At 43.8% G+C, this 24,033-nt stretch overlaps 1 protein-coding gene across 2 annotated transcripts in view; it reads right to left on the reverse strand.

The window, feature by feature from the left end:
- Window positions 1-23,206, reverse strand: part of sh3d19 (SH3 domain containing 19) — a 124,845-nt gene extending 101,639 nt beyond the window's left edge. Inside the window, exons 1-2 of one of the 2 annotated variants that reach the window (XM_059965023.1) lie at window positions 22,448-23,206; window positions 22,075-22,235 (exon numbers count right to left, since the gene is read on the reverse strand). In XM_059965023.1, the coding sequence (XP_059821006.1) occupies window positions 22,075-22,198 (124 nt within the window). In that variant the 5' untranslated portion in view covers window positions 22,199-22,235; window positions 22,448-23,206. Of the gene's footprint in view, window positions 1-22,074; window positions 22,342-22,447 lie in introns of those variants that run through there. The other variant, XM_059965022.1, reaches the window with a different exon arrangement.
- Window positions 23,207-24,033: the final 827 nt, after the last annotated feature.

A 24,033-nucleotide genomic window follows, 5' to 3' on the forward strand; every position in this document is an offset into this window, starting at 1 on the left:
CCCTTTGGGGTTCAGGTGTAACCTGTCCTTTCTGTACAGGTCATAGTTTCCCCAGAAGAGATCCCAATGACTTCACTGTACGTTTTGATGTACAGATGACAAATATACTTGAATACCGACTTGACTTTCTTTTTCTTTTCTCTTTCCCGGTTCACTTCACTGCCAGGATGTTTGAATCACTACATCATGGAAGGCTTGAAGACACAAGATTTTGCAGATGCTGGAAATCTTGAGCAACACAAACAAAATGCATGAAACGCCAACTCTTTAAGAAGAATGAGAGGAGATCTTATAAAAACATACAAAAAGAAGAATGGGAGGTGACCTTATAGAAACATAAAATTATGAAAGGGATAGATAAAATAGAGGCAGTAAAGTTGTTTCCATTGGTAGATGAGACTAGAACTAGGGGACTTTGCCTCAAGATTTGGGGGGTAGATTTAGGATGGAGATGAAGAGGAACTACTTTTCCCAGAGAGTGGTGAATCTGTGGAATTCTCTGCCCAATGAAGCAGTGGAGGCTAACTCAGTAAATATATTTAAGACAAGGTTGGATAGATTTTTGCATCATTGGGGAATTAAGGGTTATGGGGAAAAGGCAGGTAGGTGGAGATGAGTCCATGGCCAGATCAGCCATGATCTTATTGAATGGCGGGGCAGGCTTGAAGGGCCAGGTGGCTTACTCCTGCTCTTATTTCTTATGTTCTTATGTTTATTTCTCTCCATAAATGCTGCCTGATATGCAGTGTATATCATAAGCAGAATAGTTTCTGCTGATGCTGGAAATCCAGAATAACACATACAAAATGTTGGAGGAACTCAACAGGTCAGGCAGTATCAATGGAGGGAAATAAACCCCTAACATTTTGGGCTGTGACCTTCATCAAGATAGGGAAAGAAGGCGTAAGAAGCCGAAATATGAAAATGGTAGTGGGGGAGAGGAGCACAGCTGGCAGGTGATAGGTGAGACAAGGTGAGTGGGTGGGAGGGAAAGGGGAATGATATGAGAAGCTGGGAGGTGATAAGTGGCAGAGGTACAGGGCTGAAGAAGGATTCTGATAGGGGAGGAGAAGAAGTGAGAGTACCACCAAAATGGGGAAAGGAAAAGTGGGGTGGAGAGGGGGACGAGACAGATGGAAGTGATTACCATAAGTCAACAAAATCGATGTTCATTCATCTTTCAACAATCTGGTGTTCATCATCTCCCCGACTCTCTCTACACAATCTCAACCTCACCTTCATACCTGCAGAAAAGGGCATTGCTATTGTCATTTGGCAAATTGACCTCTTCCTTGCTGAAGCAAGATGGTAGCTCTCAGACAGGTCCTCTTAGTTACTCCTTAAGCTCGACCCCATTAAGAAACGTCAAACCATTGTTTCCCCTCACCATCATGAATCTCAGCTCTGGAGATCTACCAAGTAGTGCTAACAATCTCATAGTTCCCATACCCCGCACTGCTCATTTCTACCTCCTACCGAAGCACAACTACTCTGGCATAAATGCTGGGTAGGCACAAAGTCTTTCCAATATGTTTTGCGTTTCTTTCTTTCTTTCTCCTGTTCTCAATCATCTATTTCTTCCATCTCCTCTGGACAAACAACACACCATGAAATTTTCTTTGTTCTACCCACCTCCAACTTTTTACAACTTAAAAAGGCCTGGGTTTCTCTGACGAAACAATATTGACCTGAAATGTTAGTTCTGGTTTTCTGTCCACAGATGTTGCCTGACGCACTGAGCTTCTCCAGCATTTTTTGTTGTTATCTCTGATTTTACTTTTGGTTTGCATTCATTCTAGCCCCACTGCAAGATACCTGCAAGATACGGAGAAGCAGCTTCAGTGGCAGGTTGCTGTCAATGCAATGCTCCTCAGACAGGATGAAGAGATCATTACTCCCCAACGCCATTCAGCTCTACAATTCAACCACCAGGGGCAAGACATTAAAGTGCCGGGGTTAGGACTGAGCTTAAGTTACCACTCAATGCATTTTAGTAAGCTATTTAAGAACTTTTTAAAAGCTATTTATTAATGCTTTTTGGGAGGGTGATTTTAGATGCATATCATATTTATACTGAGTTAAATACTGTATGTAATTAGTTTTGCTACAATAAGAGTATGGGACACTGGAAAAATGTTGAATTTCCCCTTGGGGATGAATAAAGTATCTATCTATCAATCTATCTATCTATCTAATTTAAAGAGATCAAAGTGTTTATTTTGATTACATGTTGGTTTACTTGTGATTCATTGATTCCAAAGTTCAAATATATGGCTTCTCCCTCTTACTTAGTACCCGAGAAATGCACCACTGTCTAATTGTATTTAAGTAAGTATCCGACTCTTAAGGCATTAAAATCTTATCTAATGTGTTTAAATGAAACCAATTCCCATCTCCTGGAAAGCAATTTTATTGATTACAGGCAGTCCCCGGGTTACGTACGAGTTCCGTTCCTGAGTCCGTCTTTACGTCGCATTTGTACGTAAGTTGGAACAAGTACAGCCAGTATTATTTAGCATCAGTTACTCAAACATTTGTCTTAGGTATATAGTATATATTTTACCTTTCTATGCATATAAACCACTTAAGAAACTTATGTATTTCAATAATTAAACCATTACATTGCTTAGTAATAATTGTAGTTTTCATCGGGGCAGGGCCTTTCACATGCTCCATTATTCTCACTTTATCTTTTATCCTTTAAAATTGTTCCGATCGTTGACTGACTGTAGCCTAACGCTTTTCCAATGACCAATGGCGTTTCACCTCTTTCCAAATGCTTTATTATTTCCACTTTATTTTCAATCGCGATCGCTTCCCATCAATGGAACTGAAACATGGCGGGCGGCGGGTCCTGACCTCCACTGGCTCCAAGGTCCGCTGGGTCCTAAGGACCACCGCACTGAATTCCCCGGGTCTGCACTGAGACAGGTTAAATGGGACAAGTGGGGGCTGTGCTGGGTTTGGGTATTTGATCCTCCACAATATTCCGCGTGGGAATTTAAACTGGAGGTGGCAGTGTTTTTTTTTTTACGAGGTCGAGTTGTGAGCTCGACATCAACCTGTACGGATGGTACGAGAGTCACTGGATCGACATCAACATCCCGCTCGGGCGGGAGCAGTCTGTCTCAAGCCCGGTGCTGATTTCACTGCGCCACTGAGAATGTTAAAAGGGTAAGGGGTACGTGTAGAGGGGGTGGGCGAGGGGTAAGTGTAGCAAAATGTGTAGACAGGACAAGAGAGGTACATCATTGGGTAAGTAAGGAGAGGTAGCTAAAATAAGGTGCCAGGCCAGACGCGGAGACCACAAGGAAAAGGGAACCTGCGACCACAAGGCAATGTGCTTGGTAAAGTATTTTGAGGATACCTATTTCAAGTGTTTTGAAGCACGTCAGTATTAATTCTAGGTATTACGCTTTAACCTTTGCTAATTCTGAGTATTTTGCATGCTTAGCTATGCAATAGCCAATCAATTGATGAAGTCGAATCGGTAATCATATTTGCAAATGTAGTACCCTGCTTTTGGGTATAAGTATGACCTTTGTAAACCGACAAATTAGGAGTTGGCTACCTTACACCCGAAGTGCGTGGGGCTGCAAACTCCTCTCTGAATAAAAACCGTTTCAGAGGTAATTTTCTGTCTCTGGCGTTTTTCCTCAACTGAGCAGGTAACAGTTACAGGTTGACACCACCAGCCGACCGGAATGGGGGGGGAAGGGTCAGGGTGACTCTTGCTAAGAAAAATTTAAGTGAAATACAAAGTTCCGCACTGAACACTGTGTCAACGGCAACGACTTAAAATGGCGGATGGCGTTGCGATCCAACTTAAAATGGCAGACGGCGTTCTCCTTCCTCGGTTCGTAAATACAAGTTGTCCGTAAGTTGGACGTTCATAACTTGGGGACTACCTGTATATACTATTTTTATGTAAGTTTATGCAGCTTTTTGAGATTTTTTTGATGATGTGCAGTGGCAGTAATCTCTTATTTCTTGCATTTTATTACCCTGAATAAAATAACTTTTGAAATAACTTAACAATAACATGCATGCAAAGAACAGTAAATGACTTCATCTGATAAGAGTGACATTTGCGCATGACCTGAATATAATTTGAAATAGAAAACAAAACATGCAATTAAAATTTATGCGTCTATTGTTTGCTAGAGTTAATAGACAAAGGCTAAATGTGACCCAGTGGTAGCAAGTTGCATCAGAAGGTTTGAGCTCAAGCATCTAAACCAGTCACACAGTCCAGTATCGTTCCACACTGTTGGAAGAACTGTTTTTGTCACTGAGCAGCAGTAATGATGAGCCACTGGGCTGTTGTCACACTGTTCCAATGAGCTAGGTTGGAAGATTGAGAGGGGATCTCATTGTCATGTACCTAGGTACAGCGGACACAGACAGGATGTTTCCTATAGTGAGGAAGTCTAGGACTAGAGGACACAGCCTTGGAATAGAAGGATGTTCCTGTAGAACAGAAAATTCATTGCCACAGACAGCGGCGGAGTTCAAGTCAATGGGAAGAGGTTAACAAGCTCTTGGTTACTCAGCGCGTCAAAGGCTACTAGGGAGAAGGCAGGAGAATGGGGTAGAGGGGGATAATCGATCAGCCATGATGGAAAGGCGGAGCAGGCTCAATGGGCTGAATGGACTAATTCTGCTCCTATGTCTTATGGGTTTACGGTATTATGGAACTGCATTGTTTGCATTAACAACCAGAAGGTTGTCTGAGAAGGTGCTGGAGGCCCAATTCTGACCTAACTAGGTCTTATAGTCTCTGGGGTTTTGCAAGCTCTCCTTGAGATCACGTGGCTTTCTTCCTCTGTTTTTCTCCCACAGCACAAAAATACAACAGTAGGTTAACAGACCTAACGTAGATGGGTGGCACCAGAATTGGGAAATGTAGATGGACATGTGAGGAAATATACACACTAAGAACAGAGAAAATAGGATTAAGAGTAAATAATATGATCTTTTTTTTGCTCTTAACTTCGTTGTTCTGCTTCCTATAATCCTCAATTCCCCTGCAGCCCAAACATCCTATCTAGTATGAGTACACTAAATTACTCAGCATCAACAGTTCACAGAGGCAAGTATTCCAATCATTCTAAGAGGAGAAATTTGATATTTCAATCATGTGATCAACTCCTTCATCCTGAGACTAAGCTCTCCTGGCTGAACAAAACTTGTGCATTAGACTAGGTGTCATTTTGATTATTAAACAATTCCATTCCCCAGCTCTCTGGCTTGCACATACAGTGGTGGATCACAGGATCAGTGTAAGACAAAACACTATGTATCAGAGTTCCTCCTCAACTACCTCCATCATCAACAGGATCTTACCACCAAACACATAGTTACACCCCAATCTCTGCTTTCTGCAGGGAATCACTCTCTGTGTCTTTGTCCCTCCCCACTCACTCCTGGCAATTATCCCTGCAAGTGGAAGAAGCGCTACACCTGCCCATTAACCTCCTCCCTAATCACCGTTCAGAGCCTCAAGCAGTTCTCCCAGGTGAGAAACACTTCATCAGAAGTCTGTCAGAGCCATCTACTGTATCCAGTGCTCCTGATGCGGCCTTCTCTACAATGTAGACTCAGGGACCTCTTTGTCAAGCATCTTCACTCCCTGGGTCCAACTATATTAATTCCATTGCCCATTCCCATTCCGACACATCGGCCCATGGCCTCCTTTACTGCCGTGAAAAGGCCATGCTCAGGTTGGAGGAGCTACACCTCATATTCCTTCTGGATAGTCTCCAACCTGATGGTATGAACATCGATTTCTCTAACTTCTGGTAATTTCTGTCCCACTCTTTTTCCATTCCCCATTCTGGATCCCCTCTTACCCCTTCTTTTCTCCTCACCTACTTTTCACCTCATTCTGGTGCTCCTCCTTCCCTTTCTCCCATGGTCCACCCTCCTCTCCTTCTTCTTCACCCCTTTACCTTTTCCACCTATCACCTCCCAGCCTCTCACTTCATCCTCCCCTCCCCCACCCACCTACCTTCCCCCCTCACTGGCATCCTTCTGCCTTCTACTGCTTCCCCTCCCCTACTTTCTTATCCCGGGTTCTTCCCCCTTCCTTTTCAGCCTCGATGAAGGGTCTCACCCTGAAATATCGGCACTTTATTCCTCTCCATCAATGCTGCCTGGCCTGCCAAGTTCCTCCAGCATTTTGTGTGTGTTATTCTGGATTTCAGCATCTGCAGAGACTATTGTGCTTATGATTTCACTGAATATCAGGCAGCATCTATGGAGAGCAAAGAGTCAGTGTTTCACGACAGGTCTCGGCTCAAAACATCGACCGTTCATTCCTCTCCATAGATGCTGCCTGATCTGCTGAGTTCCTCCAGCACTTTGTGTGTTGCTCAAGATTTTCAGCAGCTGCAGAATCTCTTGTGTTTCTGAAACACTGTAGACAATGCCTTGATAAAGTAGTCAGCCCTCAACCCTTAGTTCACATTAGAGTATTTCAACCAAGGATTTTGATCAATTTAACTGATAATTCTTATTTGTGAATCACATGCTCTTTTTCACAACTGTGCCCCCAATACAGGGAAAATTGTGAAGCATGATAAACTAAAAAATTTAAAAACTGATATGTTAGCAATTCAAAAATATTCATCCCCCTTTGCCTAATACTTAATTGAACCACCTCTCACAACAGCTATTACAGCCAGTAGTCTTTTTGGATAAGTCTCTATTAACTTTGCACAACATGATGGAGCAAGATTTGACCATTCCTTCTTGCAAAATTGCTAAGCTAGGCCAGGTTAGTTGAGGAGTGGCTGTGAACAGCAATCTCTAGGTCTTGCCAATGGTGTTCGATCAGGTTATGGTCAAGATTCTGACTGAGCCACTCAAGGACATTAATTTTGATTGTTTAAAGCCACCCATGGCTGCTCTTGCAGTGTGCCTGCTGAAAGACGAGCTTCCTCCCGGTTTAAGCTTTCCAGTAGGTTTTAATCCAGGATCTCTTTGTATTAAGCAGCATTTATCTCTCCATCAATCCTGACCGGATTCCCAATCCCTACTGCTGAAAACCACCCCAAAGCATGATGCTACCTCCACCATACTTTATAGTAGGGATGGTGTTACCTGGCTGATGCGCAGTATTAGATTTGCGCCAAGCGTACCGCTAAAAAAAATCCATATCCTTGCCCGTAGAGACTTTGCAAAGCATCACTTAGAAGATACTATAAAGATGTGGTAAAAGGTCTTGTTGTCGGATGAGATTAAAATGGAACACTTCGGCCTCAACATTAAGCAATAGTGTGGCATAAATCCAATATTGCCCAATTAAGTCATTACACGTAATTCTCATTTATGTGAACAAAGGGTTGTGGGCTGAATAATTTTTAAAGGCACTGTATACTGTTGTGTATGCTGCAGATTAATCTAGAATGAATGCCAATCTTTCCTGATAACATTTTTACACTGATCAATAAAAACACTCCCACTAGTATTTCACATCGAATGTGCTTTGGTACAATTGCCATCATTTCAATCTTCTGACTGGATGAACAAGAATTTGTAAATGAGTTCCAAGTATACCTACAATGAGTAGGAATGGTGCAAACATTCAATTCAAGTAAATGTAGTAGTCTTTTCTTAAAAGAAAAGCTTCTGCTCAAATGAATCAGTGCAATCAGGAGATCATGATTTCTGAAACACCCAATCTATGCACAGCTCAAAGTTCTAAGTAAATTTATTATCAAACTACATAGACGTCACCATATATAACCCTGAGATTAATTGTCTTGCCAGTACACTCAATATAGCCATAACCAAATAATAACTATAATAGAATCAATGAAAGACAGCACAAACTTGGGCGATCAAACAGTGTGCAAACAACAAACTACAAATACAAAAAGAAATAATAATAATAAATTAATAAGCAATAAACATCGAGAACACGAGATGAAGAGTCCCTGAAAGAAGGTCTATATGTTGTGCGTACCTTTTCAGTCAACACCAGTGAGATGGAGTTTTTGAAGTTTTCCCATTAGAGTGGCAAATTTAAAAACTGCAATTTTCACACAAGCTCTATACTTTTGTTTACAACAACTCACAAGAATGCAAGAAAATAGGAGCAGGAGTAGGCCATCAAGCCTGACATGCCATTTAATATGTTCATAGCTAATCCATTCTGACCTCAACTTTTCTTCTGTGCCACTTCTCCATATCCCTCTATCCCTCAATCTATCAAATATTTATACAACTTTACTTTAAACACATAATGATCCAGCTTCCACCACTTGCCACAGGTGAGAATTCCAGAGATTCACCACCCCCATTAGAAGAAATTTCTACATAACCTCAATCTTAAATGACTACCTCCTTAAAATTGTAACACTCTCTCTAATGAAAACATTTCCAAGTTCTATCCAGACAAGCCACAGAAGGATCTTATATGTTTGCATAAGTCACCCCCATTCCTCTGAACTAGAAGCACTGGCGGTTCAGTGGTAAAACTCTCACTTGCCAAACAGAGGCCCACATTTGATTCCTGGTCAATGCAACGATGATGCTTCAACAAATTTCATGACGTAAGCCAATGATATTAAATCTGATTCTGATTATAGGCTCCAACTATTTAGTAGGACAACCCTCTCATTCTACCCTGGTGAATCTTTTTTTTAATTGGCTCCAATGTTGTTATATATTTTCTATAAGTAAGAGGACCAAAAACATGCAATACTTCAGGTGAGACCTTACCAAAATGGTAGAGAATTCCCGAGATCAGCACTCCTTCCAGTGTTAAATACTGAATATTAATCAGTAACTAGTCAATTTAACTTCCACACAAAAATTAACTGAGATCTTATCAATCTGGATTTGATCTCTTCTCAAAAGATGACAAAAATTAACAAGAAACTAAGGAAAAATCTGAAAGTAACAGCCAATAAACTGAGAGTTGTTACTAAATTAATGATCTTCAACAACATAAAGTTCAATCAATGCAGACTGGGCCTTCAAACAGTCAGAAACACCTTAGTTATTTCAGCTTCAATTACAAATGCAGAAAGTCTTTCCCAGAACTGTTAAACATAAAACTAATTTTAACAGCTGAAATTTAAAAGAAAATTGAAATTCACGAGGCTGCTGCTATACACGTCTTTCCCATACTTGTGCAGAGTCTAGATTTCAAACAATGTGGCAAGTTAAAACTTGCTGTAAGTTATTTTTAAAGATAAGATTAATCCTACTCATATTCACACTTTATCTTTATCTGGATATCAGACAAGTGCACAAAACTTCGTAGTGGGCATATCAAAATCAGAATCAGGTTTAAGATCAGTCTTAAATGACATGAAATTTGCTGTTTTCCACCATTTCTGTGTGTGAGCAGGTGCGGGAAGAGCTCAGCTCTGCTTTACAGTCCTGGCTTGGCTCAGCTCGACTCAACCAGCTGCTTCTCAGGGGTGGGGGTGGAGGAGGGAGATGAGGTGGCTTGTGGAAATACTTTTACCATCCCGCATAAGATACCCACAGCCCACCACACCCAAAAATTTCATCCACATCAATTCCGCTAGTCTCACAAACATTTGCATGTATGGGTGTCCGTCACCAGGGGAGGACATTAATACCCACATCCTTATTAATGAATGAAAAAGAATGATTGGTTAACAATTAAATAGGGATGTTTATTCTCTTACCTTCCCCAGCCAGACAGCATCAATTGCTCCTTTTCCTGGAATGGGAATTAGTTTCAGCAAAATGATATTCTTTTGCATTGAGGAAGGTAGAACACCTAATGAAATCTGGTTTGGGTAGTTATATCGCACATTATTTTCCTGTGCTGTACCACTAGCAACTGTACGTTATACTGCACAACACGAGCAAACTATTCAGTATCAGTAGCAACTTCAAAAGAAATTTAGACATGGGAGCAGAATTAAATCATTTGGCCCAATGAGTCTGCTCTGCATTTCATTTAAACTCCAAACTTCATTTCATAATGGTTGTAAGTAAGTCAACGGTATAAAGGTACAACCAACTTGCATTGTTAATTGTAGGATCAATACAACCAATAAAGGAGGGGCTCTGCTGGCATTTATAATGACTACGTTTCACTCACAGCACTCGTCCATCAATATTTATTTATTATTTAGTGATATAACATGGAATAGGCCCTTCATGTGGTGCCCGACAGCCCCAATTTAACCCCCAACTTAATCACAGGACAATTTACAATAACTAATTAAATGCAGCACCTGGAGAAAATCCACGCATTCCACGGGGACGCCAGGATTGAACTCCAAACTCTGACTCCACCAAGCTGTAATAGCGTCACACTAACCGCCATGCTACTGTGGTGCCCTAGTACTTCATGCTCCTGGTTATTACTCATGTAAACAGTTCTCAGGCTATTCAAACACAGGCGCCACTGTAGGGTAATGTAACGAGCGGCAAATGACTCATAACGTTTCCTAAGAGAAACTGTTCTATACAATTCACAAACACCGGCATTCAGTTGTTGTGTTCAATTTAAGAGACAATGTCTGATGTAACGATGTCAGCGTACGGCAACCGATCTTGGTTTGCTTGAAATGTAATTAAAGGGCTATGGCTTTTGTTATGCACATAAAACAACTCTCGCATATCTTATCCACAAATCCTACATCAGTCACCCTGATGTTCTCAGATGATTCCAGAGTTACTCAACGACATGTCAAACAACGCCATCACTTTGAAGCTGCTTAAGGTTTGAGAGCAGTTCACTCCCGTAAGGTTTGCACAGGTGGAAGCCCAGTTCGCACTGTGAGAAATCACCAAGGACCATTTCAAGTTTTACTATGTCGTAGCACCTCTAAGTAGATACACCGCAGCCAGAGTGGTGTCTACTCAAGACCCACCTGCACATGATAAATACATCATTCAGAAAACTAATACTGAACTTTGGGCTCTCTGAGTCTGAGATCGCCAAACAGTTGCTCTCCTTGCCTGACAAAGGTGACGCTAGGCCATCAGAACGAATGGACCACATGCTAGAGGTATCCCTCCAGGGCAATCACCATCCTTGTTTTATTTTTAAAGAACTCTTTATGAAACAAGTACCTGATCAAGTTCACACAGTCCTTGCCAATATACCCATGAAGGACTGTAGAGAGCTTGCTAAGATGACTGATAGTCAACAGTCAGCCAGGCAGAGAAGCATCTTGCTCCTCCTTTCCCAGCCAGCAGAGTCTCCAGCAGACTCATGTCTGTGGCTCCGAACTAGACAACGGCAGATCTATGTTTTTACCACACACGCTTCGGTACGAACGCCAAAAATGCCGACTGCCATGTAGCTTTGACTGTGCCAGTATATTGGGATGTCGGAGGTCTGGGAACACAGTGGATTTTAGCTGTTAGGATCGTTTGTTGTTTGTTACAGATAACCTTTCAGGGCAATGCTTCCTATGTGACACAGATGCTCAAGTTAATCTGCTGCCGGCATTGCCCATTGACTATAAGGCAGAGAGCAATGGACCCTTGCTGGAAGTCACCAATGGCAGCAGGATCCAGACTTATTGGACACGAAATGATGGACGACACTATACGTGGGACTTTGTATTGGCTAGAGTTGCTAGACCTCTACTTAGCGTATATTTCCTGTGCGCCAAAGAAATGTCAGTAGACTTTAAGAGTAGCCAGCTTGTGGAGGCAAAGGACTTTGGGTTGTTACCCTGTACCCTCAGTACATTCCCCATGATGATTCTGTCTAGTGTATGCACCACAACTTGTGAATTCACTCTCCTGCTGGGCAAATTTCCAAACCTCAGCAAGCCCACATTTTCCACCACAGTCACAAGGCATGGGGTCGAGCACACTTCCACAACCGGCTCACCAGTCCACGCCCATGTGTGTAGCTGAGACTCAGAAAAGCTGGCCAGCACAAAGGCTGAGTTTGACAACCCCTGTTGTCAAAAGTAGCCGTTGTTGTGGACTTCCCCTTGCCCTGCACTACCAAAGCACTGCAAGAGTTTTAAAGGATGAGGAGTTTTTATCACCATTTCATTCCACGATATGTTTGAATGGTCAGCGAACATGACCAGAGCATCTGACAACACCAAATGAGCTCTTTCAAACAGGACCCTACTGCCACACCCGCTCCCCAATGTGTCTGATGCCTCAGACCTCGCTGTGGGCGCTGTTGGTTGGAGGGGTGAGGCAGCTGTACACTGGCAGCTCTGCCCCTACCGTCCTCCATCTCCCCCCAGAGGAAATACAGAACGTTTGACTACGAGCTTCTCAGTCTCTATCTGGCCGTACGCCATTTTCGTTTTTCTACTGGAGGATCGGCATTTCACAGTGTTTGTTGACCACAAACCCCTCGTGCACGTGGTGACCAAAGCATCAGACCCCTTGGTCTGCATGGTTGCAACACCCCCTGGCCTATATTTTGCAAGTCATGACTTCGAAGGGAAAAATAATGCTGTGGCAGATTGCCTCTCACACCGTCAATGCCACACACACTGGGGTTGACAATACCAGCACGGCAGCCAATCAAGTACTGACCCAGAGGTCCAGGCGTATAGGACAGCAGTCACGGGCCTACAGTTGGCTGATGTCTCAGGGACACAGGAGTTTCTCACCTGTGCGATGTCTCAGCCGACTGCCCTTGTCCCATTGTGCCAGCAAAATGGAGGTGTATTGTTTTTAACTCCACTCATAGCCTCTTGCTTCCAGGTGGGAAGGCTTCACAGAAACCTGTTGCTTTGTGCGACAGGGTCTTAGGAAGGATGTGCGAGACTGGAGTGCAGCCTGTGTTTAGTGTCAGTGGGCGAAAATTAACCTTCACAGCATCGGCATCTTTTGAGACCCCTTGACCATGTCAATGTGGGCCTGACTGGTCCAGCCCAGCCCTCACATGGTTTCATACATCTCCTTACCATGGTGGACCGTACCCCCAGGTGGCCAGAGGTTGTCTAGCGTCAAATTCGGCTGAGGATGTGGCTCAGCCATTCATTAACACCTGGGTGGCTCAATTCAACACCCCACCTGATACTTCTTCCAACTGTGGTCCCCAATTCACGCCAGACTCCTGAGTGGCAACGGCCCAGAACCTTGGCGTTAAATTGCATCACATCACGGTGTATCGCCCAAAATCCAATGCAAGCAGTTTCACCGTTCCTTAAGGACTGCTCTGAGGGTGCTCCCCCCTCCCTCCCCACTGTGCAGAGTTATCTCCTGTGTCCTGCTGGGGCTCAGAACGGCTCCAAAAATGACCTGCAGTCCTTATGGGTACTGGCTGATTTTATTCCTGACAACACATCCACCTGGTTGGCAGTTCAGCAGCGCTCTGCCCTCTTCAGTAAACTCAATTCTCTTACACCTATTCCTACCTCCATCATGGCACGCAGCACTCTTGGGTTCCAACTGACCTATGGTCTATCTCGTTCATTTTTGTCTGCCATGATGCACATCAACACCCTCTCAAACCCCCTTACGATGTCCCATTCCGAGTTTTGGAACAGCGTGAAAAGACTTCTATTGTAGATGGGAAGGTTAAACCTGTATGTATTTCTGTAGATCACCTTAACCGCCAAAACCTGGATGGTTCTACCACCATACCCCCTGCATCACAACATCACCGTGTGTGTCAGCACACCCCAGGATGAGCCAGAGGCACCTGCTGTTACTCCGACCAAGGCATACAGGACACAAGCTGGCTCTGACAGATCACAGTGCTGGCCTTGGGGAATTCTGAGGGGGCCCGTGCAGGGTAATGTAATGGGTGACAGATTGACACATATTGTTCATTATAGAAACTGTTCCACATCATTCATGAACACCGAGTCGTGTTCACTTTAAGAGACGGTGTCTGACGTAATCAGTGTAAGGCGACTGCTTTTGGTTTGTTTGTAATGGAAGTAAAAGTCTGTGGCTTTCGTTAAGTACATAAAGCGACTGTCATATAACTTATTCACAAAATCCTACACCAGTACAGCCAAGCCAGATCTGATCCTCACCGGATTCTGAAATCCACATATTTCCACAAGGCAACAGAAAGTGATATGAAGGCTGACCAAGAATGAGTTTTCCATTCCTCATTCACGGGCACTGGACTAAACTGACTGACTGCTACCTTTATTTAGAATGAACTCCAGGGAGATCAGGGTTCAAACTTGTTTCTAACCTATGAAAACTAGCTCAATTTGATACAGCCCAAAGTAAACAGTATTCAGTAGGTCAATCCAAAATAAACAACATGCAGTAGATAACTAAGTGATACCTTGACAACAGAACTGTATTAAATAAAAACAAAATTAATCTGATAGTCATATTATTCTCTTAAAAACCCCAAGGTAAATATTTATATACACATATATTCTTTTACAACATCTTTAATGCAACAATATACTCAAGGATCCAATAGATTCTAGCTAGTGAATGGTAACGCAGAAGCCATATAACTATAATGCCCCATTACAAGAAATGCAGTTTTAATTGCATTGTCCATAAATCACCATGTTTGATAGTTCCCACCGCAAAGGTGTAAGGTACTCTCGTGGGCTTGCTCCTCCTTTTTGCCTTCAGTCCTAAAGCTTTGAGATATTATCATTCCTTCACTGCTGGCTTCCTGATCATCCACTACTAGTGGTCATGCCTTTAGCTGAATCCCTGGAATCTCCTTCCTAAACCTCTTCACCTAACTTTCCTCCTTTTAGACCTTTCGTTCAAGTCACTGGCCATCTGCTGTTTTGCCTATACTTCTGTCACCTGTAAAAATGCCACTCCCTTTTCTCAGTTCCTTCATGTGATCCCGAGGATGAGGCTTTCTTTTCCAGAACATATGAGATGTCCCCCTTCTTCAAAGAAAAGGGCTTCTCTTCCTCCACCATTGATGCTGCCCTCACCCACATCCTCTATTTCCCAGATATCTGCCTTCACACCCTCTTCCTGCCACCTTAGTAGGAAAGAGATGTTATTGTCCTTATCTACCACCCCATGAACCACCACATCATACTCCACAGCTTTCGCCATCCTCAACAGGGTTCTGCCACCAAACACATCTTTAGCCTCCCCCACAGTTCTCTGCTTTCCACAAGGATCACTCTGGGATTCCCTCATCTGTTCGTCACTCCCACCTGACACATCCCTGCAAGTGGACAGTGCCCATTCACTTCTTCCCTCTCCTTCATTCAGGGCCCCAAGGCATCCTTCCAGGTGAGGCAACACTTCATCTGCAAGACTGTTGGGACCATCTACTGTACCCGGTGCTCCTGACGCAGCCTTCTCTACATCAGTGAGTTCCGAAGTAGATTGGGGGACCACTTTGTCCAGCACCTTCGCTCCATCTGCAACAAACAGGATTTCCTGGTGGCCAGCCATTTTAATTCCAAACCCTATTCCCATTCAACATGTTTTTCCATGGCGTCTTCTTCTTCCACAATGAGCCCACTCTCAGGTTGGAGGAGCAACACCTCAGACCGTGTCTGGGTAGCCTTCAACCAGATGGCATGAATTTCTCAAATGTCTGGTAATTTTCCCCCCTCCCCCTTCTGCCATTCCCCACTCTGGGTCCACTAGCACCTCTTCTCCTCACCTGCCTATCTCCTCCCCCTGGTCCCCCTACTCCTTAGCTTTCTCTCATTATTCCCTCTCCCCTGCTGTCAGATCCTTTCTTCTTCACCCCTTTGCCTTTTCCACATATCCTAGCCTCCCCCACCTACCTTCTCCCACACCAGGCTTCACCAATCACCTTCTAGTTTGTACTACTTCCCCACCCTTGACCTTCTTAATCTGGATTGTTCCCCTTCTTTTCCAGTACTAACAAAGGGTCTCAGCCTGAAATGTCCACTGTTTATTCCTTTCCATAGATGCTGCCTGACCTACTGAGTTCCTCCATCAACTTGTGTGTGTTACGCTGGATTTCCAGCATCTGCAGAATCTCTTGTGTTTATGATTGGCCATGAAACACAACATTAAGATTTATTTGATAACAGTTGGATATCTTTGCTATGGCAGAAGTCACTACATAAATGGAAGCAGTTGTTGTTCCAAGATTAGGACGTGGCACTCTCTCATACATTTGAAATTTTTACTTCTCTTCATTTATTGTTGGATTTGTGCTGAAGGAAGAAAAAAATAAAGAGTTAAATTTGGCCATCTCCAGCATTCTTCACGGTTCGATGTATCAGGTTACAGTTTAACTGAGCATGTTGTATAGTTTCTGCTGAGAATGCAGGAAGTGATTTTCCTGTCTGCACTTTTCGTCAATACAATGGCCCCAAGATAGCTGTAGGAAGTGAGGCTGCAAGGCCAAAATGAACTGCTGTATGTCCAGATAATAAACAAATTGACATCTGGTGTTTTGTAGAAATTATGCCATTTCCGGTTGGCTTGATCATAAACCATACTCAAGGTACAATAAATCAATATACATCTTGAGACTTCTATCATGCTCTACTTGGAGCGGTAGGATCAATTTAGATCAAGCCTCTGCAGAGAATGCTCAAAATGACAGGATTTATTCCTCCATGTGTAAGTAGCTGTATCTGGAAATAGTCATACAAAGGAGTAACAACTCCTTTATGTGTCAACAAATACACTCAAAAAACTTCAATAGATTACTGTGGACAGCATTCTGACAGGCTGCATCCCTGTCTAGTATGGAGGGGCTGCTGCACAAGACCAAAAGAAGCTGCAGAAGGTTGTATATCTAGTCAGCTCCACCTTGGGCACTAGTCCACAAAGTACCCAGGACATCTTCAAGGAGCAATGTCTCAGAAAGGCAGCGTCCATTATTAAGGACGTCCAGCACCCAGGGCATGCCCTTTTCTCACTGTTACCATCAGGTAGGAGGTACAGAAGCCTGAAGTCACACACTCAGCAATTCAGGATCAGCTTCTTCCCCTCTGCCATCTGATTCCTAAACGGACATTGAATCTGTGAACACTACCTCACTTTTTTAATATACATTATTTCTGCTTTTTGCATTATTTTTAATCTATTCAATATATGTATTCTGTAAATTTATTTATTTATTCTTCTTCTATATTATGTATTGCATTGAACTGCTGCTGCTAAGTTAACAAATTTCATGTCACATGCTGGGGATAATAAATCTGATTCTGATTCTAAATTTGGAGATCTGCACCTCACGTGGTGTTACAGATTCAAATGCTCCGGCTGAAGGGAGCAAAATAAGGAGGAAGCATGTACACGTGACTTGTATATCTGCCACGCTCATCTTCTGCAGGAACGGTTGCACACCATCTAAAATCGAGGAAAACTGCAAAAGCAGAAGATAGAAACATAAAGAGAGCAGAAGAGCAATGGCTGGTCCTCTAATGCAATACCACATACATGCTCTCTCTCTCTCTCTCTCTCCCCCATATCACACTTTTTGTCCAGAAGTCCAAATCCTCCTTCTTAAAAATGTTCACACATTTAGTCCTGTTGAATTCTGTTATACAGAATTCCACAGGTTCATTATCATTCGCCGCCCTCTTCGCCATGTGAAGAAATTTCTCCTCATCTCAGTCCTATGACATTTCAATGGAATCCCTCTCATACTTCTGAATTCCAGTGAACAACTGTAAAAGGGAAGACTGGTGACGAGGTGGTGTACAGGAATGTGACAGCAATAAAACACCAGGTTGAATGGTGCTGTAACAACAACATGTCATTTGAAATCCAGTGCTCTGATGTGGCGGTTTTGTCATATTCGTGTTACCCCGAGCCAGAACACCTAACAGTCAAGTGCTGCTTACCGTTCCATGTTCAGACCACATTTCGGGAAATCGAATCACTTGGTTGTTCTTCTCCTACCTGCATACAAAGAGGCTAAAGAGCACCCAGAGATTTGGACAACAAAGGAGGCAGAGGAGCGGTACAGGATTGCTTCATGTCAGTAGACTGGGCCGTGATCAAGAAGTCATCAGTGGATCTGAGAGAATACACCACGGCTATCATGGACTTCATTAAAACAGTCGTAGGCGAGTGCGTCCACACAAAATCATTCAGAGCCTTCCCCAAACAGAAACCCTGGATGAGCCAGGAAATCCACAACCTGCCAAGGGCCAGATCAGAGACATTGGGGTCTAGCGACCAAGTAGGATATTAGAGGTCCAGGTAGGATCTCCAGAAAGCCATCATTCTGGACTAAACTTGAATCAACAAAAGATGCTTGACAGTTGTAGCAGGGCTTGAATGCTAATACTTCTTAGAAAGTGAAATCAAGCAACATCAGTGACAACAGGGCTTGCTTCCAGATGAGCTCAGTGCCTTCTATAGTCAAAACGTGGAGGAACCATCATGAACTCCCACTGCTCCCAAAAGCCTTATGATTTCAGTCCCTGATGCTGACATTGCAGCATCCTTCAGGAAGGTGAATCTATGGAAAGCATCTGGCCCAGATGAGCTGAGCCCTGTGCTGATCAACTGGCTGGAGTGTTCACCAATCTCTTTCACCTCTCACTTGGGCAGTCTGAAGTACCTACCTGTTTCAAGCAGGCTTGAATTATACCAGTGCCTGAGAAGAACGTGGTCACCTGCCTTAATGACTAACATCCAGTAGCAATTGTGTCCACTGTGATGAAATGCTTTATGAGGTTGGTGATGAAGTGACCCCTGTCTGAGAAGTGGCTTGGATCCACTCCAATTTGTCTACAAGCACAACAGGTTTTCACTCAACCCTGGAACATCTGGACCTCTTTCTAATGATTTGATTTCATTTGTAACCAACAGAGCCACACCACCACCCCTGCTTACCTACCCGTCTTTTCAATACAATGTGATTCCTTGGATGTTAAACTCCCAACTACGATCTTCTTTCAGCCATGACTCAGTGTTGCTCTCTACATATTACCTGCCAATCTCTAACCACACTACAAGGTCATCTTCTTTATTCCGTATACAGTGTGTATTCAAATATAACACCTTCAGTCTTAGATCCATCACTCTTTTCGATTTTGACACCCTTTTACACTGCCTACTGACTGCAATTTTGCCCTATCATCTGCCTGTCCTTCCTGACAGTTTCACTGCACAATGCCTCTGCTTGTAAACCGACAGCCTTATCACTCCATTTCCCACCCCCCCTGCCAAATTAGTTTAAACCCTCCTCAACAGCTCTAACAAATCTGCCCACAAGGATATTGGTCGTCCTTGGGTTCAGGTATAACTCACCTCTTTTGTACAGGCCATACCTTCCCCAGAAGAGATCCCAGTGATCCAGAAATCTGAAACTCTGCCCCCTGCACCAGTTCCTCAGCCACATAATCATCCTATTCTTACCCTCACTAGCATGTGGCTCAGGCAGCAATCCAGAGTTTGCTATCCTGGAAGTCCTGCTTTTCAGCTTGCTACTCCCTAAATTCTCTCTTTAGGACCTCATCATTTTTCCTACCTACGTCATTGGTGCCAATATGTACCAAGACTTCTGGCTGCTCACCCTCCCCCTTTAGAATGTTGTGGACCCGACCCCTGACCCTGGCACCTGGGAGGCAACATTCCACAGAATATGAAAGACGCCCGGATGGTATTTTACAGCTCAGAGCGTCAGAGCTCGGAGTTCAATTCCAGAGTCATCTGTAAGGAAACTGTACATCTGCCCTGTGGAATTCTCCAGATGCTCCAATTTCTTCCCACAGTTCAAAGTTGTACCAATTAGTAAGTTAGTTGGTCATTGTCAATTAAATTTGCCTGGGGTTGGATTGGGGGTTGCTAGGTGATGCGGCTCGAGGGGCAGGAGGGGCCTTTCTTGCACTGTATCTCTAAATAAATAAAAAATAAACAATTCTTTTTTACACAGAGAGTAGAAGATGTGTGGAACATGATGCAAGGGTACCGGGAGAGACAGATACATTGGGGACAATTAAGATATTCTTAGATAGGCACATAGAAAAATGGAGGGCTACTTGGGAGGAAAGGTTCAGATTTACCTTCAGAGTAGGTTAAAAGGTCCACACATGACCGGCTCTGGTCTCTCCAAGCAAGTCGAGAGAATTCTACCACACTCCTAACTTTAGACTTGTAGATGATTAACAAACTTTGAGTTAGGAAGTGAATTACTCCCTGCAAGATTCCACGCCTCCAATCCGCTCTTGTACTTACAATGTATATGGCTACTCCAGTACAGTTTCTAGTCAATGGTGATTCAGTGACAATAATGCCAAATAATTTCACAGCATCACAGCTGAAATTTCTCTTGCCAGATATCATCATTCCTTGACACTTAGGTGTTACATGTGTTACGCACACTTTGTAAGATACTGTTGTTACTGACTGTTTGCTTTTTGTGGGGCAGACACAGTCAAACACAAGTTACACCATTGGCTATTTATGAAAACACTTCTAGTGGGGTGGGGGGAGAGCTCTACTGTTGATCTGGGAGAAAAGGTACCAAGCTTCACAGATCAGAGACCCCAATTCAAACCCTGAGTTCAGATGAGGCTGCAGATGAGGCTATAAGGAGACAAAACTGACCATAAGACAGGGGAGTAGAATTTGGCTGTTGGGCCATTGAGTCTGCTCCACAAACTGGGCAGGATCTCCAGCTGTGACAGCAATGTATCTACCAAGTCCTGGTGACTTTGGTTGAGAAGGTGATGTTCCACACTTCACAGCCAAGTAAATGTTGACATTCAAAGTCCAAGGGAAAATGGACTAATTAGATTCTTGATCTTGATTTGATTCCATCCTGATTCTTCAGCAATCAGAAGAAACAGGATGGAAACAAAAACAATTAAAATACAAAAACTAAAGGTCAGGAGGAATACAAATCTCACATCTCAGCGAAAGGTTTCGCATTTAGACAACGATTTAATGCATTTCCCTGTGCATCACAGTGCTGGATTTGTAATCCTAAAACTGTTCACCAGAACGAAGACAAATGCTGAAAGGGGAAACCATTCATCTAATTTACTGAAGTTAATTGTGGTCCCTATTTTTTCTTCTTTGTTCAATACAAAAAAAAGTGAAAATGTTGCGGAGAAAAATGCTGAGTTCAGAAATGAAATAAATAGGAATCTCTACACCCGGGTTAGTAAAATCCAAGTCCCAGTCAAATACTATTGACCCGCAGGAGAAAATCTGCAGATGCTGGAAATCCAAAGCAACACGCGTAAAATGCAGGAGCAACTCAGAACTCGCCCTGACGAAGGGACTCGGCCCAAAACGTCGACTGTTCACTCTTTTCCTTAAGTGCTGCCTGGCCTGCCGAGTTCCTCCAGCATTTTTGCGCGTGTTGCTTCAAAGGATCCAGGTTACTTAAGGTCCAACTCTCAACTAAACTGCTCTGTGAAGAAGTTGATAACAATCCAATTCCTGATCAACTGTGCTCAACCACGAAGTATTCCAACAGCTGTTAAAATTGTCTACTAGCATTCATTGTCCAAACTCACAATCTAGTCAAAGGAACGGATGGTATCCACAGAACGCGGCATGCTCGGGTGGGGGGGGGGGAGAGAGAAATAAATGGGGTCTATTTACCCGGTGCCAACAAGAGACCTCCACTGAATAAACTCGAAATGAACATCTCACCCTGCTCCAGTTCAAACACAGAGCACTTACAAAGCAAGCTATAACACCCCGCCTAATGTCGTTCACTCAATGTGCTGATTACTATAAAATCAGTCAGACAGGCACAACTGTCAGGGAGCGAGTGGAAGTAAATCTGAAGCCCGGGTTCAAGCGGGTATGGCAGGGTTTGAAAGGGTGGGCTTTGACCACCCAGTTGCCCCCATCCACCCACCCAAGGTGCCTCGTCATCTTCGGCCAACACACCCCGCTAGCTGGCCATCAATGCAGCGGCAGTCGGAGACACAGTCGGAAACATTTAACAGCGTTTATAAACAAAAAAACCGCTTATTTAATGAGCAAGGAGCCGGGCAAATCAATATAAAAACACGCGGATCCCACATCCAAGGTTTAAAATAAATCAGAGATCATGGATTCGGTGGTGTGCGGGAAAACTCGATTCTCGGCCAAGTGACAGACTCTTCAGCTGCCCGCGAGGAAGCGGAGAGGGGGAGAACAACTGGCCATTCGGGCAAGAAATGGCCAAAGTCTCCCTTCAGCCCGGTGTGGGGCGGTAGGGGAGTCGGGGCGCCGCCAGCCCGCCGAGCTTACCTGCTAAGGAGGCGCCGGTCCGTCTGGCAGCTGCCGAGCGGTGCCTGAAGCCGGGGTCCCTGTCGCTCACCCCTCGCACCTCCTTCTCCTCCTCTTCCTCCTGGATCCAGGCTTCCGCCATCATCACACGGACTCGATCGGCGTGGGCGGGAGGAGCAACGCTGCGGACAGCAAGTCCGGTCAGACAGTCCGCGGCAACATCGAGCTGCCCGCAGCCCCCGGGGTCTGCCGGTAGAACAGCCCCTCACACGCCCTCCCTCACCTGTGCCAGCAGCTACCCCCGGGACCCCCAACCTCCCTGCCGGCCCAGCACCCGGTCCGCTGGGGAGAACCTTTCCACCCACCCCACCTCTCGAACACCACAGGGCGCTACCTTGCACCAACTTCCGAAATACTCTCGTCCTGACAGGAAACTCAGCAACTAAAATGAAAACAAAAGGTGGCGGTAGCAGCTGCTGCTGACTTTCGTTCATTAAGACGTGCAGATCCAACGTGTAATTATTCTGGAAGTCTGTCGCTGGCAGAGATGTTTTCTCCGTTCCCATTGAACGACAGCCGATTACAAAATATATCTCTCTGAAGGAACACGTTTGTGTTACATTGACTGGAGTTACTTGAAATGCAAGATAAAAGAAAACTTATCTGGAATTAAACTTAGCAATACTCCATAGATGGCAATGCAGATTCAGTTGGGTGAAGGCAGAGGGTGAAAATGATTAAAGACCACTTGTGATTTGTCTTCATCCATTACCTACAAGCTGGCTGAATTGTCACAATAATAATTACAAACACAAGAGACTGCAGAAGCTGGAATCTGAAGCAAGAGAGAAACTGCTACAAACTGAACATCTGTGGAAGGATCATATTCCAGATGTAATATGCTGCCTGAACGAAGGAATACCTCAGAATCAGGATTAATATCGCCTGCAAGTTTAATATCAGCCCTGCTGGCACAAGGTGCTGTCACAAGGATCGTTATAGAAAATCTTTCCAACCAAATACAACAGTTCATCTCTGTGTGACAGGAGAACACACATCATAGTACAATAGTCTCTGTTGTATTATTTCCTACATTATTATTGAGTATATTATTATTCTGGACTTCATTGTTATTAAGTCTGCACACTGCTAAGTGTGATTTTAAATGTTGCTGCTGTAACAGAAAGAATTTCCCACTCAGGAGCAATAAAGTATTTATTAATATTAAATCTGTTGTTTTGTAGCAGCAGTTTTGTATAATACATAGAAATAAAACTATAAATTACAATAATAAGCATATATTAAAAATTATTTAAATAAGTAGTGCAGAGGAAAAAGAAGGAAAATACTGCGGAAGTGTTAATGAGTTCATTGTCCACTCAGAAATATGAAGGTGGAGGGGAAGAGGCTGTTTCTGAAATATTGAGTGCGTGTCTTCAGTTACCTCCACCTTGGTAGCAGCAATGAGGTGAGGGCATGTCCTGGACGATTTGGGGTGGTGGGGGGGGGGTCCCTTAATGATGAATGGTACCTTTTTCAGACATCGCCTTTTGAAGGTTTCCTGGATTCTGGGGAGGCTCGTGCCCATGATGGAGCTGGCTCAGTTTACAACTTTCTGCAGCTTTTTCCAATCCTGTGCAGTGGCCCCCTCCATACCAGAAGGTGATGCAACCAGTTAGAATGTTCTCCACAGTTACAGCTGTATAAATTTGCGAAAGTCTTTGCTGACATACCAAGGTTCCTCAAACTCTTAATAAAATATAGCCACTGTTGTAATTGCATCAATATGTTCGTCCCAGGATAGGCCTTCACAGATGTTGACACCCTGGAACTTGAAACTGCTTGCCCGTTCCACTTGTCATCCCTCAATGAAGGGTGTATGTCTCCTCAATTTACCCTTCCCAAAGTCCACAATCAATTCCCCACTGGCTTTGAGTGCAAGGCTATTGCTGCAATACCACTCAACCAGCCGATCCAACA

The sequence above is a fragment of the Hypanus sabinus genome, chromosome 3 (assembly GCF_030144855.1).
Source record: "Hypanus sabinus isolate sHypSab1 chromosome 3, sHypSab1.hap1, whole genome shotgun sequence".
In the NCBI taxonomy this organism is placed as follows: domain Eukaryota; kingdom Metazoa; phylum Chordata; class Chondrichthyes; order Myliobatiformes; family Dasyatidae; genus Hypanus; species Hypanus sabinus.